The following is a 14,546-nucleotide window of genomic DNA, read 5'->3' as shown; positions in this document are numbered from 1 at the left end:
CAGTCGGCCAAGTAGCGGAGAATGAGGGCGCGCTGGAACTTGGGCGAGTACTTCTGGGACTTGCCCTTGCGCGCAAACATCTTGGCCTGTAGCAGCCGGAAGAACACGGTTGTCACCTCTTCAACATGCTCCGGTGCTACGACTGCACACGTGTAGAAAGGGGTGGCGGTGAATCGTATGGGGGTAAGTGTTGTACAGCGAGTGTGAACGGAATCACGAAAAAAATGCTACAAGGTTCACACACACGCACACACACACACACACACACACACACACACACACACACACACACACACACACACACACACACACACACACACACACACACACACACACACACACATACACACACACACCGGCTGGGGAGGCGACGCTGAATGTCTTCAAGCGCTCTGTGAGCTGGGGCCCCATCTCCGTGTTGACAGCCATCATGGGCTCCAGGTACTTGCGCACCACGCGGCTGAACGAAGCGCTTGCCTTGAGGGCGTTGGCGCGGATGTTCGCGTCAGAGTGGTGCAGGAAGTTGTGCACAATCGCCTGCAGGCGCTCCCACTCCATCAGCGCCTTCCCGTTGTTGAAGCTGGCGAGCACAGAGAGCATGGCTTCCATCAGAGAGCATGGCCTCCATCTGGCTCAGCGCGACCTTTCCGCGCTTCTGCCGCCGCCGCCGCCAGAACCGCCGCCGCCGCCAGAACACGCGACGACGCGCAGCCGCCGTTGGATCATACGCCTGCACAGCATCGTCGCCATCGTTGGTGGCGTCGGCACCATCGCGCTTCGTGTCATCATCGTCAGGGTTGTCGTTAGAAGTGTCATCCTCCCGCTTTGGGCGCTTGCTATCACGACCACCACGGCCACGACCACGACCACGGCCACGACCACGGCCACGACCACGACCACGACCACGACCACGGCCACGGCCACGACCACCACGACCACGACCACCACGACCACGACCACCACGACCACCACGACCACCACGGCCGTCGTGCTGCATCGCGCTGCGCTTCCGGCGCCGGTCATCATTGTCCTCCTCGTCGTCGTCATTGCTGACGCTCTCATCGTCACTGAGATTGTCGAGGTCGCCGCCAAGATCCTCAATGCCGAGCGACTGCATCGAAATGCCTGCAGGCACGCACGACAACATGCAGATTGTGAAGCGAGGAGTCGACGGTAAGAATTGAGCACAAGCGCTGGGGTCGGCACAGCAACCCGTGCAAACAACAGGTGTCATATTACCACACTGCAATCGCCACAGCAGGTGGAAGCAAGATCACATAACATGTTGGAGCAAAATAAAAGACACGACAGCAGCGCGTGAACGCACCCGCGAGGCCGGCGTTTGCGACGGAAATGTCCTGCAGTTTTCCTGCTCCCTCTTCAACCACCAGGTAGTCGTCGTGCAGCTGGAGGAACTTCTCAACCAGCGTCTGTTGAGGTGGACGGAGGGATGGCCATGAGCATGGAGACGAGCGGAGATGGGAAATGGGGATACAATACAACAACGTTCAAGCGCAGCCCTCTGTTGAGCAGCAATGGCACTGATCCCAGGTACACATCAAACCAAATGCACCAGTCTCGCAGGCACAAACGCAGGCAGGGTGGTTTGCACAGGCGATCTCACAAACACACGCACACGCGCACATGCGATCTCACACACACACACGCACGCGCACGCACGCACCTACAACAAGCATACCAACGCACCTGTGCTTTTGCTCGGTGAGGAGGGGCCAGGTGTTGGCGAGCTCGGCAAAGGTTTGCATCAGCTTGAGCACATCAACGCGCGGTTGCGGGCACACGGCGTTGACAAACCGGTCTGCAACCTGCGTCATGTTGTTGTCCCAGTCCGGCTTCTGCAGAAGGTTGATGCGATGCTCCAGCGGGTGCACCAGACACCGGAACGACAGCACGTCCAAGCGGTCGTCGACGATGCGGTGTGCCGAGTCTGTCACCTGCTGCTGGCCAATGGTGCGCGCCTGCTCCGTCATGATCTCGCCCATCTCCACGCTCGCGTCAAGCACGCGCATGAACTTGTCCTCAAAGAGCGTCCACAGCACTAGCGGGCGGTAGCGGGCAAACTCGCCAAGCGCCTTCTTCGCGTCGGCCCACAGCAGCGTGAGGTTGACGTGGTGCAGGCCAAGCAGGTATGCCATGGTCAGGCGGAGCAGCATGTCGGGGGTGCGGCTCAGGTACTTGCCCGAGGACGCGCGCATAATCTGAAGCCGCTTGTCTCTGTTGCAGATGAAGGAAGGGAGGTGGAGTGAGCAAGAAGAGAGGGTGAAGGAGATCATGGATTGCGACGAAGAAGTTGGCCATGAAAGAGTGAGGGTGGTGTGGATGTCAGGACAATAACACAAGCAGAGCAAACTCGGACGCTCACAAGACGACAACACGCTCATCAGCACAACACACACACACACACACACACACACACACACACACACACACGCACACATGAGCTCACCTGTGGGCGTGAAGGGTGAGGGGAAGCGCCTCTGCTGTTCGCAGGAGGTGCATGATGTCACAGGGGCCGTCGAGTTGCGTCGTGCTCACTTCCAGCACGTCGCCTTCGCTCTTCTTGTCTTCGTCATCATCGCCATTCGCATCGTCGTCGTCGGTGCTGGTGGTGTCTTTGCCGTGCTTGTTGCCCTTGCCCTTGTTGCCCTTTGCCTTGCCCTTGTTTTTCTTCTTCCCTGTCTTCTTGGAGTCCTTCTCCTCAGCCTTATCGTCCTCGCCATCCTCATCACCATCCTTATCATCCTCTTCCTGCTCTGCCTCCTTGCGTGCCTTTCTCCGCGCCTTCTTCGCCTTTGTGTGCGACAGCGCCACCGCCTCCTTCTCCAGCAGCTCCCGCGACTCCTCAACCGTCAGCCATCGCGGCTGCTCGTACATGCACACAATGTCCAGCGCAACCGCCCGCTGGCCGCTCACGGAACCGCAGAGCTACTCGTGCCGTGCCAACTTCTCGGCGTGGCACCTGTGATTGTGTGTGTGTGTGTGTGTGTGTGATTGTGTGTGTGTGTGTGTGTTGCGTGGCGCTAAACACGCACGTGCTTGTTGCATAACTGGGGGAGGGGGAGACGAAACACGCACGTGCTTGTTGCATAACTGGGGGAGGGGGAGACGAAACACGCACGTGCTTGTTGCATAACTGGGGGGGGGGGAGAGACGAAACACGCACGTGCTTGTTGCATAACTGTGGGGGGGGGAGACGAAACACGCACGTGCTTGTTGCATAACTGGGGCTGGGAGACGAAACACACATACAATTGCAGACACACGTGCGTGTGCGAACGATCGCACAGACTGCAACACAACAAACACACTCACTCACTTGTGCCACATTCATTTTCCCGCTCGTCTGCGCCTGCGTGTAAGTGAGGATGACGCCGTCGTCATTGTGCACCTGTACTGTGCACCTGTGCGTGTGTGTGTGTGTGTGTGTGTGTGTGTGTGTGCGTGTGTGTGTGTGTGTGTGTGTGTGTGTGTGTGTGACGCCAGGCATGATTGTGCACCTGTTTGCCTGCGTGTGTGTGTGTGTGTGTGTGTGTGTGTGTGAGTGAGAGAGTGAGGATGACTGCCAGGCATGGTTGTGCACCTGTTTGCCTGCGTGTGCGTGGTGTGAGTGTGTGAAAGAGCGCATGAGCACCGCCCGCACATCTGTACGCTGACAGCATCATGCATCCTCGACTCACCATCTTCCTCTCTCCTTCTCTCGCTTCCCCCCCCCGTCACCCTCTCCTCAGCTATCTCCAGCAGCGCCCGGTTTCTTCTTCCGCACTCGCCTCCCCCCTCCCCGCCTCACCCAAGCATCAACAAAAGGTACGCCTTTGCCCAATATCCCAATATCCATCCATGTCCTCTTCCCCCTCCCCTTCCTGTAACAGCATACCTTGCAGATGTTTGCTGTTCGTTGGCACCCCATCGGTGTTCTGCGGCCATCGTCTTTTGTGACGGCACGGGGCCTTGTCTCCGTCTCCCATCTCCCATCTCTCCTCTCTCCTCTCTCCTCGCCCTTGTCCCACCTCCCCTCTCGCCCTTGCCCATCTCCAATCTTGTTTTCGCTTACCCGTTGCGCCGCGCGGCTGCGTTCATCATCGTTGTCCTCACGAAATTGTGCTCGCTTCTCCATTTTTGCTGACTCAGCAGTTTTACGCCTGGGTCTGGGTCGCTTGCGCACGTGTTTTCGCGTGTGCTTGCGTTGTTGCCTGTGTGTGTGTGTGTGTGTGAGACATGGGCGTACCAGGACTGATCAACCTGGTACGCCCCGTGGTACAGACAGTGAACCTTGAAAGGTTCACTGGCCAACGCGTGGCCATTGACATATCATCCTTTGCCTATAAGGGTAAGGGGTTTGCCTGCTTGGTTGCTCTGCCTGCTTGGTTGCTCTGCCTGCTTGATTGCTCTGCCTGCTTGATTGCGTCGCCCTCCTGGATCGCCCTCAAACATGATCTCGAACACCCTTCCCTTCCCTTCCTCCTTTCTATCTACTCACATCGATGCACTTGACAGGATGCTATTCCAGGTCCTTGGAACTGCTGCGCAACGCCGAGGACTTACGTCCTTACAGGTACGACACACACCATCACCCCACGCCTGTACATGCATGCCAGCCCTGCCACATTGTGCTGCCTGCTGCTTCCGTGCTTCTACTACTCACTCTGTGACATGCGTGTCAACGCTGCAGATTTGTCTTCAAGAGGCTCGCCCTCCTGACGACAGCCGGAATCACACCTGTCGTGGTGTTTGATGGCGCTCCCCTCGCCGCCAAAGCAGAGGAAAACGCGCGCCGTCAGCGCCAACGAAAGTAAGAACACCTGCCTGTGATTGCTCAAGAGCAGAGCTGCAACCGCCCTGCAGCCAACGCTTGTCACGCTCACGCACCGTTCTTTGTCATGGATTGTGGATGTTACAGGGCCGCGAGAGAGGAGGCGCTCAAGCTCCGCAAGCAAGGAAAAGTCCACGAAGCAAGAAAGGCCAGCAGAAGGGCATTGCACGTCAGCCGTGACATGCAACGCACCCTCATGGCCATGCTGGATCGCCTCAACATTGGTGCATGTGATCGCTTGATTTGCCCTCCTGTGCATGCATGTGATCGCTTGATTTGCCCTGCTGTGCGTGCACGTGTGTGTGCGCGCGCTGGCAGTGACACTTGACCATCTTTGTGAGCCCTCTGTGCCCCTTCCTCCGTCCCGCCCCCATCTTGTGTCCGAGTGGCTTGCACGGAGACCGTTCTTCCTCACGAACCCGCTGTGCTTGTTTGTGCTTGGCCTCACAGAGTACGTGGTGGCACCTTACGAGGCCGACGCCCAACTCGCCTTCATGGCCCGGACCGGCCGTGTCGCTGCCGTCCTCAGCGACGACAGCGACATGCTGTGCTTTGGCGTGCCCCACGTCCTCCGCAACCTGCGAAGCTCCGGGTGAGCCATCGTGTTGATGCCATCGTGTTGATGTCCCGCTTGCTTGCTTGTGCATGCTTGTGCGTGCCACTTGGCGTGCCTTTGAGTGCATTTGACCTGCCTTTGCCACGTCGACTTCCCACCATGCTCCTTGTAACAAGCGTTTTGATCTCACCGCGCGCGACCTGCTGCTGCCTTGCCCCACTCACATCACATCACACACCTGGCAGGACCTGTGATTCGATCCAGTTTCACCACCTGCAGGAGCTCACGTTAACGCGCTACGGCGTTCGCCTGTCGCTTCGCGATCTTCGCCTGGACACGCTGCAGCTTGCTGCTGTACTGTCCGGTTGCGATTACCTTCCAAAGCACTCCGGTATGAGTTATGCACGTGCTTGGCCTTACGTGTTTGCCTGTGTGTATGCCTGCGCGTCTGTCTGTGCATGCTTGCATGTATGCGCGTTTGTAAGCGTGCAAGTGTCTGTCTGTGTGCACGTGTGTACTTGCATCCCTCCTCCCCTATCTCTCTCTGTCTCTCCGTCTCTCCCTCCCCTATCTCTCTCTCTGTCTCTCTATCTCTATCTCTCTCTTCGTGTGCTCGTGTGCGCCAAGTACTCACGCATTGCTGCCCCTTCCCCTGCTCACCAGGTGCGCACATTCACGGGATCGGCATGCGCACGGCGATGTACGTCACACACAAATACAAGACCTACACCGACATCATGCAGCACCTCAGGCAAAACTACATCATAACCGACGACCTCGACGCAAAGGTGCGTCATGCCATGCTTGCCTTTACCTGCCAGGTCGTCTGGGACGACACTGCGCAGGCAAGGCGCAGGCTGCCACCACTTGCACCAGAGCCGGCCGACGACGACGGCGACAGCGCCCATCCTGCCACAACCCCTCTGTTTGAGTTCACTAGCGACCCCGCAAACGAGGTATGATATTGCAGTGTCTTGCGTGAATGCCTTGCGTGGGGGGTTGCAATGTCTTGCGGAGCGTGCGCCTGCTTGTACGGCCCTGCTTTGATTTGTATCGCACAACCACTGTAAGACACTCACGTCTCACCGACATGTTTGCAACCAACCACATTAGGGGCGCACGGTCGCCGGAGTGGTGCACGTGGAGAATGCCGTGGAACGCGCACGTGGACGTGCAGACCCTGACACGGGCCACACCTGCCACCGTGTGCGGCTTCGCCCGGCTCTCAAAGCCATCGTATCCGACATGCGGAATGGTCGACTTGAGACAACATCACACGTAAGTCTCAACATGGTTGCGTATGCCATCGCCCGTGTGTGGTGCGCTGTGCTTGCTGTGCCTGAAACCCTGAGATTTTGCGCTGTAGACTTATGTACTATCTGGTGACGTGTTTTGTATGGTGACGTAGCGTTCGCGGCGTCCAGGGCGCAAGCCTCGCGATCACAATGGACGTGACGATTGTGGCAAGAGCACCAAGCGGGGCAAACGTGGCCAGAAGCGACGCGGTCAAGATCAGAACAAGAACCCAAGGTTTACTCTTGCATAGCCTGCCTGCTGCGCTATGTTGCATGCGTTGTGTTTGTGCTGCGTGAACCGCTTGCCGTCTGCACCTGTGACTGAACCCTTGTCGCTTGGCCCTGCGCCCGCTCACACTTTGCCCTCTTCCAACTGCAATTATCGATGTTGGTGCACAACAGGGTGGCGGTCCTGATGCCCTTCAAGCGGCTTGGAGTGGAGCTGGAGCGCTCAAAGGTGCTGGAGATGTGCAGGTATGGCCGACAATGCGCTGAACTGCCTGACTGCTTCCTTCACTGCACCATGCACCCTTCATCCCACTCTCGCACTTCATGCGAGGTTCGTGCCCGCGTGCGCAATCACACGCTCATGCATGCGCACACCCGCCCTGCCTTGTCACGCACATCCACGCTTGACGCAGGTATGCTGGGCAGATGAAGTGCACTGCAACCACGGCACTCTACCTGCACATTCTGCGCACTGCGGAACAACACCACCGGGAAATCCTCTCCACTCTGGCGGACTCGCCCAGACCACAAGAAAGGAAATTGTGGAGCGCAAGGTCGCCTTCCGCGAGGCCAGGAGCGTGCCGAAGGCGTCGAAGACCCTCAAGAAGAAGAAAGAAGAAGAAGGGCCCCAAGAAGTCCCGAGCGGCGTCGCCGTCTGACAACCCGTGCAAAGGGCAAAAGGTGCAGCAGCAAACAACAGCAGCCACAGCAACAGCAGCCGCAGCAACAACACCGCCCGCCACTGCAACAACAGTCACAGCAGCAGCCACAGGCAAATCCCCAAGACCTGCCTACTGCTTCCAGCACTTGGCGCCACAGCTGACAGCAGACAAGCTAAGCAACCTCTTCACCACACTGCGCAACCACAAAAAACATAGCCAGCATCCGATGCTGTCAATCCTCCGACAGCACGGCGTGGGGATACCGGACCCACCGAAATGGATGACGGCCACCATGGTATGTCTGTGCGCATGCTTGCGTGTTTGCCTTGTCTGCTTGATGATCCTACTCCCATGCCTGCTGTTGCTACATCATGCATCGCGGTGTGTGTCCCAGCTCGACCAACGCGATACACACAACCAACTCATACACATGCACACACAACCAACTCACACGCGTGTTTGCACGTGCTCATCTTCACCACTTAGGCATACAAGCTGCTGAACCTGGCGTCCAAGGAGTTCACCCCGCTCCTCCAACGGGATCTCAAGAACAAGGCGAGAGCTGCTCAACGGCAACTGAAGAAGGTGGCGGAGCACCATGACGAAGGCGCGCGCTTCGCATGTGAGCACACGGCCGAGCTGGCCCTCTACATCGGCGCCGCGCAGCATCTTGCGAGGACCCTTGCACCGCCCGACACCGACTTGACCTCGTTCAAGATATTCCCCACATTCACAAACAAGCACCCTTTCATACAACTAGATGCAGGACTACTACGGTACCTGACCTGCTGCAAGTGTGGCCGCCTCGGCCACTCCCAGCGCCAGTGCCGACAGCCTGCCGCAGTGCGACCACAGCCAAGGCAAGCTCCGTCCCTCCTCGATTTCCTCGGAGCAGACGTGGCCAGGCAGTTCCGGAAGCGTCGCGTCACGTCCATCAGGACGGACGGCTACACGGCATACCTCCTGGTGGAGCCCAGCGCGCGCCGCGACACCGTCTGCGACACCAGCCCCATCACACCCGTGGTTGGGGTCGACCCAGGCACCCGCATCCCGCTGGCATGCGTTCGGATCCAAGACGGCAAAAAAATGCTGGTGTCACAGAAGCGAATAGCGAACCAGTTGTATACGGGGCGGGGACGGCGACACCACAAGCCAACGGCGACAGTGCCAGCAAGGTCAGGGGGTAGCGACGAGGGTGGGGAGCAGGGAGGGGCGATGGGGAAGGGGGAGACGGGGTCACGCAGGAAGAAGAGGGAGCGGGGCAAGCGGACGAAGAGGGAGAGGAGCAGGCGCAGGAAAGAGAAGGCACGGATTGAGAAGGAGGAGCAGCTGAGACGACAGCAGCAGGAGGAGCAGGGAGGCAGGGACAAGGGAGAGGGGCAGGAAGGCAGGGACAAGGGAGAGGAAGAGCGGGAGCAGCGAGAACGGGAAGAGCAGGGCGGGGGTGCGGAGCCAGGGAGCGTGGACGATGTGGTTGCGTCTGCGAGGGAGTGTTTGAGGGAAGGTGTGAGCAGGCGAGAGTTGAAGTGGAGGCTTCATGAGAAGCTGAAGCACTGTCGCTTCCGAAGCAGAGTCGCCGGCGAGCTTGCGACACGCTTTGGACGCGACTGTCGGGTGTTCTTCGGAGACTGGTAAGCACACACGCACACACGCACGCACGCACGCGCACGCACACACACACACACACACACACACGCACAACAATGCACCCTTGCCCACATCCAACGGTCACGCCGCACCGACAACAGCCCAACTGAACTCGCCTCTTGCCTCTCTTGCCTCCTGCTCCCAGCGTCCATAAGGGTCGCGGCGGAGGGACAAAGGCTCCCATCCTGGAGCTACGCCGCGCCATCGGCTGCCGGGTCGACACAAAAATTGTGGAGGAGTTCAGGACGACAAAGTATTCCCTCTGCTGTGCCTGGCCAAACCGCATTGACGAGCAAACGAGGTATGTGCATGAATGTGCGTGGTTGTGTGTGTGCGCATGTATGTGAGAAGAGGGTGCGGATATGCGTGGTTGTGTGTGTGTGTGTGCGCGCATGTATGTGAGAAGAGGGTGCGGATATGCGTGGTTGTGTGTGTGTGTGTGCGCATGTATGAGAGAAGAGGGTGCGGATATGCGTGGTTGTGTGTGTGTGTGTGCGCATGTATGTGAGAAGAGGGTGCGGATATGCGTGGTTGTGTGTGTGCGTGCGCATGTATGTGAGAAGAGGGTGCGGATATGCGTGGTTGTGTGTGTGCGTGCGCATGTATGTGAGAAGAGGGTGCGGGTATGCGTGGTTGTGTGTGTGTGTGTGCGCATGTATGAGAGAAGAGGGTGCGGATATGGGTGGTTGTGTGTGTGCGCATGTATGTGAGAAGAGGGTGCGGATATGCGTGGTTGTGTGTGTGTGCGCATGTATGAGAGAAGAGGGTGCGGATATGCGTGTGTGCTCATGCACGTGTGTACGCAAATGGTTGACAGGATTGCCACGTGTACGCACTGCGGTGCGTCTGCTGACCGAGACGTTGCTGCCGCAAAGACTATCGCTGCGAGGTATGGTTCCATGTAGGCGAGCGTGTGCGTGTGTATGTGAATGCGTGTGTGTAAATATGTATGCGTGTATGCGTGTGTGCACGTGTGAATGCGTGTGTGCATGTGTGTATGCGAGTGTGCATGTGTGTACATGTGAGTGCATGAGTTTGTGCGTGAGCGCATGTGTGTGTGTGTGTGTGTAAATGCGTATGAGTGAGTGTAAATTGTATATATGTGTGTGTGTGTGCATGTGCGAGTGCATGTGTGCACACGTGTGTGTGTGTGTGTGCATGTGCATGTGCGAGTGCATGTGTGCACGTGTGTGCACGTGTGTGTGTGCTGTTCCGCAATCTCACCGCAATCGATGCGCCCGTGCCTTGTGGGTGTGCAGGTCCCTGGTGGAGGAGGCAAACGGTGAGCTTGGTCCGTGGCGTGGGTCCTCCGAGCCGGACGGTCCTGATATGGATAACGGGCTGGTGACAGTGTCGCGCCGCATGTGTCGCGAATGGAGCATAGCAAACGTGGGATGATGCTGCTGCTGCTGCTGCTGCTGCTGCTGTTGCTGCTGCTGCTGCTGCTGTTGTTGTTGTTGTTGTTGTTGTTGCTGCTGCTGCTGCGTTCATCTTCGTGCTGCTGCTCTTGTTGTCGTGGTTGTTGCAGATGACTGCCGTTGCTTGTTCAAGCAGAATCCCCTCACTAACGCCCCTCACACAAGTCTCATGCACGTGTGATGAACCTTGCCTTACACAGCATCGGCACCATCTGGGCCTCTAGCCTGGATGGTCTGGCGGCACACTCTGGTGCTCCAGGAGGGCTCACGCGTTCTTCTGGACCCGGATGAGGTCGCCATCCTTCCTGTCGGTCCGTTGGGCTGGCAGGAGGAAGGTATGTTGTGGGGGTTACCACGCCACTCGTTGTCGGTTTGGGTGCCATGCATTAAGTCAGTCAGACAGTCAGTCACGCCCTGTGTTGTGGTTGTGAACGATGGCATCAGAATGGACCCAAACTCGTCGCTCACGCATACACACGCACATGCACACACACGCACACGCGCGCGCGCGCACACGCACGCACACACACACACACATGCACACGCACACATACACGACGCACCTGGTTGAACGGACTGCGACTCGCACCGTTCCATGACTCTGGACGCTCCAACCAACAAACTCGTGGAACTGCGCCGGAACGGATGTCTCCCGCGTGCTGGCGTCCGCCTTGCTCTTGCCCTCGCCTTCGCCCTCTTCATTGTCTCTCCGCTCATCTGTTCGTGCGCCGGATATGATAACAATGATGCGTGTTCCATGCCGTCGTCCTCTTGCTCTCTTGCTGGCCATGCGATTCGCGTGCCTGGCCATTCGTTGTCTGCTTGCTTGCTTGCTTTGTCGCCTCTCCTTCTCTCCTTCATTGCTTGCTCTGGTGATTATCCCGTTTTTTTTTTTCTTTTTGCGATTCGATGGGTGCGCAGACCGCGGTCGTGCGCAGTTCAAACCTCATTCTGCGTGTCGCCCGCGGTCACGGACGTTCAAGCTACACCTCCCACCACCTCCCTCGGACAAACAGCATCGCCGCACCGCACAGACCAAAGCACAGCAAGGCAAACGAGGGTTCCTCTGTTCTCTCGACTCATTAGCGTGCAGTACGGAACAACGGGCAGGATGATTGCGAGCCTGGACCAGTTTGTGGATGAGAAGCAGTGGCAGGAGGTTGTGGAGGAGATTCAGCGCGTGGGCGTGGAGACACTGAACCGGTCCGTGGATGAGGCGGACCCCGGCCGCGTCGTGTACCCGCACGGGGTTGTGACCGAGTCCAAGGACCCGGAGACGCACGTGGACGGCGCTGCCGTCAAGCGGTTCGAGACGTCCGGCAACGTGAGCGACTCCACGTTTGGGCTGTACCTGCGCATGCCCACGGCAAAGGGCGCCATGGAGCACCAGAACCGCAGCCGCAGCGACATGTGGGAGGACGCGCCCCTCTTTAACAAGTTCCCCAAGTTCAAGGCGTTCATTGAGGAGCAAGTCATCGGCAAGGTGCTCAAGGAGATGGGCCGCATCTGGGTTATCATCGACCGCTCTGGTAAGGACGGCATCAGGCACCGCGATCACACCATCCCGGACGTACTGAACGAGTTCCTCTGGCTGCGCGCCGGCACCGCAAAGACCATCCAGGTCTTCTCCGAGGACTCCTCGGCCCAGCCGCAGCGCTGCACGGGCCATGCAGGCTGGTTTGACCCGCGCTACGAGCACCAGGCGGTCTGCCTCGACCCAGACACGCCCGCCATCTCCATCCGCATCGACGGCCCATTCACCGACGAGGCTCGCAAGGCTGTCAGCGACTACCAGCCCTGGGCACCGGCAGCATCGGTCGGCAACTAGTCATAGTCACACCCTTTGTTTGTTTGTTTGTCCCTTGTTATCCTCGCCATATTAGCTCCAGCGCCATCACCGCCATCGCCGCCACATCACCCCTGCAACAATTTGTCACTCCCTGCTAGCATCGCCAACGACCTTCTTGCCCCCCCCCTCCCTCCTCCTCCTCCTTTCTCCTCTAATCAATCGATTCGACCCCTGCGTGCTGCCATGTACGCGCGCGTTGTGTACATGTGTAGAAACCGTAGTAGTAGCAGTGCGCATTTGTGTTGGTGTTTGGGTTGTTAATCACTGTCCACGATCATCTGCCTCTTTTCGTTCTGTTTTTGCGTATTTGCGTGTTGTTCTTTGCTTTGTTGCTTCGTTGTGACACAAGCGCGGTGTTTCACCTGGCGTCCCTTGCTTGCTGCCTTGCTTCCCTCGCTTTCTCCTTCCATGATAGCTGAACCCGTTCAATACAACGATACTCCTCAAAACATACGTGGCAGTCACACCACTTGCACCCCAACATGTTCAAGTGCACGTGTCTGCCCTTGTGCATGCGCATGTGAGTGCGTGTATCTACGTGTCATCTGTCTTCCTATCTTGCGAGGACGAGTGCAGGCGATCCGTTGTTCGTGATGCACCGAAGTTTGATCTTGTCCCCGACTTGGCACTCCATCTATGTGTGTGTGCGTGTATGTGTGTGTGTGCGTGTGTATGTGTGCGTGTGTGAGTCTATCAGATCACACACAACCACTGAACAGCAGCTACAAGTGTGTGTGTGTATGTGTGCGTGTGTGAGTCTATCAGATCACACACAACCACTGAACAGCAGCTACAAGTGTGCGTGTGTATGTGTGCGTGTGTGAGTCTATCAGATCACACACAACCACTGAACAGCAGCTACAAGTGTGTGTGTGTGTGTGTGTGTCTCCTCACCAGGCCCTTGTTGCCGGGCGTGGTCTTATGGACGAGGCTCGAGTACCCGTCTGCCTCCACGACGATTCCAAACGCCATCATCCGCCGCACGCGTGCCACCACGGTGTCACCGACCTGTGTGTGTGTGTGTGTGTGTGTGTGTGTGTGTGTGTGTGTGTGTGTGTGTGTGTGTGTGTGTTTGTGTGTGTGTGTGTGTGTGTGTGTGTGTGTGTGTGTGTCAAGACAGTGTGTGGATATCGCCGTGCATCACCCCCACCCCAATAGAAACTGAATCACACATCAACGACGGCGCCAGACCAATGCATGGGATGTTCTCCTTGGGTTTGAGCGGCGCAGACACACGCGCAGACATCTCGCGTCCAATCGCTTCCGATGATGCGCGCGCCTGACGACGGCGGTGGCGGGGATGGTGATTGTTGATGGATGGTGGTGAGAGAGAAGGGAGAGACACGCACGTGGATGCACGCCAGTCAGCCAGCAGCAAATTCAAACAACACAGCAATGCAAGGCGTACATGCATACACATGCATATGTCAACATGTGTGCACTCCACCTGCGTGAATGCGCGGGCGATGACATCAAGCGGCACGCCCCCAACAGATGATCGCATCTGAGCCGAGGAATGAGGGGAGAGAGGGGAAGTCGTGAAGCAATGCATTGCGGCGGCCGTGAATTGAACGTCAAGTGATGACAACCGACATGCGTGCGTGCAAAACATCATCCCAAGCTCAAGCACATGCGCATGCCCACACACGTATACTTGCACGAATGCAATTTGCTCACGTGAATACCGGTGACGTCCTGGTCGTGTGTCGTCACCTGCAGCAGAAGTGGCGCTCCCATTTCCTGCATCACACACACATACACAGACACATGTCACACGTGAGCTGGATTATACGAGCGCGCGGTGTGTGTGTGTGTGTGTGTGTCTGTGTGTGTCTGTGTGTCTGTGTGTGTGTGTCTCTGTGTGTGTGCGTGTGTCCGTCTGTCCGTCTGTCCGTCTGTCCGTCTGTCTGTGTGTGTGTGTGTGTGTCTGTGTGTGTGTTTGTGTGTCTGTGTGTGTGTGTCTGTGTGTGTATCTGTGTGTCTGTGTGTGTGTCTGTCTGTCTGTCTGTGTGTGTGTCTGTGTGTCTGTGTGTGTCTGTCTGTCTGTCTGTCTGTGTGTG

General features: G+C 57.6%; 6 protein-coding genes across 6 annotated transcripts in view; 3 read left to right on the top strand and 3 right to left on the bottom strand.

The window, feature by feature from the left end:
- The window catches only part of PTSG_03381 (uncharacterized protein), a gene marked incomplete at both ends in the record, with an annotated part of 6,348 nt that extends 2,213 nt beyond the window's left edge, over positions 1-4,135 (bottom strand). The window contains 9 exons of the mRNA XM_004995911.1: positions 40-142; positions 357-564; positions 644-1,125; positions 1,328-1,430; positions 1,704-2,235; positions 2,468-2,946; positions 3,338-3,422; positions 3,896-3,948; positions 4,073-4,135. Of these exons, the coding sequence (XP_004995968.1) occupies positions 40-142; positions 357-564; positions 644-1,125; positions 1,328-1,430; positions 1,704-2,235; positions 2,468-2,946; positions 3,338-3,422; positions 3,896-3,948; positions 4,073-4,135 (2,108 nt within the window). The remainder of the gene's footprint in view (positions 1-39; positions 143-356; positions 565-643; positions 1,126-1,327; positions 1,431-1,703; positions 2,236-2,467; positions 2,947-3,337; positions 3,423-3,895; positions 3,949-4,072) is intronic.
- A 101-nt stretch (positions 4,136-4,236) lies between these two features.
- PTSG_03380 (uncharacterized protein) lies at positions 4,237-7,569 on the top strand (the record flags this gene model as incomplete). The annotated part of the gene is made up of 11 exons (XM_004995910.1): positions 4,237-4,348; positions 4,516-4,573; positions 4,691-4,810; positions 4,919-5,055; positions 5,282-5,423; positions 5,633-5,778; positions 6,051-6,343; positions 6,501-6,665; positions 6,796-6,917; positions 7,085-7,139; positions 7,324-7,569. The coding sequence occupies 11 exons, from the start codon at positions 4,237-4,239 to the stop codon at positions 7,567-7,569; spliced, it is 1,596 nt and encodes a 531-aa protein (XP_004995967.1).
- A 229-nt stretch (positions 7,570-7,798) lies between these two features.
- PTSG_12014 (uncharacterized protein) lies at positions 7,799-10,124 on the top strand (the record flags this gene model as incomplete). Its single annotated transcript, XM_004995909.1, has 4 exons — positions 7,799-7,867; positions 8,059-9,203; positions 9,365-9,520; positions 10,037-10,124. 4 exons carry the CDS (start codon positions 7,799-7,801, stop codon positions 10,122-10,124), a joined length of 1,458 nt encoding a protein of 485 aa, XP_004995966.1.
- A 315-nt stretch (positions 10,125-10,439) lies between these two features.
- Positions 10,440-11,427, bottom strand: PTSG_03379 (uncharacterized protein; the record flags this gene model as incomplete). The annotated part of the gene is made up of 3 exons (XM_004995908.1): positions 10,440-10,700; positions 10,847-10,958; positions 11,201-11,427. The coding sequence occupies 3 exons, from the start codon at positions 11,425-11,427 to the stop codon at positions 10,440-10,442; spliced, it is 600 nt and encodes a 199-aa protein (XP_004995965.1).
- A 116-nt stretch (positions 11,428-11,543) lies between these two features.
- On the top strand, positions 11,544-12,936 carry PTSG_03378 (uncharacterized protein). Its single transcript, XM_004995907.1, has one exon. The coding sequence runs from the start codon at positions 11,749-11,751 to the stop codon at positions 12,463-12,465; it is 717 nt and encodes a 238-aa protein (XP_004995964.1). The 5' UTR covers positions 11,544-11,748; the 3' UTR covers positions 12,466-12,936.
- Positions 12,937-13,039: 103 nt separating this feature from the next.
- On the bottom strand, positions 13,040-14,223 carry PTSG_03377 (uncharacterized protein; the record flags this gene model as incomplete). The annotated part of the gene is made up of 5 exons (XM_004995906.1): positions 13,040-13,120; positions 13,381-13,494; positions 13,637-13,765; positions 13,934-13,990; positions 14,164-14,223. The coding sequence occupies 5 exons, from the start codon at positions 14,221-14,223 to the stop codon at positions 13,040-13,042; spliced, it is 441 nt and encodes a 146-aa protein (XP_004995963.1).
- Positions 14,224-14,546: the final 323 nt, after the last annotated feature.

Source organism: Salpingoeca rosetta, assembly GCF_000188695.1.
Source record: "Salpingoeca rosetta unplaced genomic scaffold supercont1.7, whole genome shotgun sequence".
NCBI classification, from domain to species: Eukaryota; class Choanoflagellata; order Craspedida; family Salpingoecidae; genus Salpingoeca; species Salpingoeca rosetta.
The sequence above is the reverse complement of the archived record's forward strand: the minus strand, read 5'-3'. Positions and strand labels throughout refer to the sequence as shown.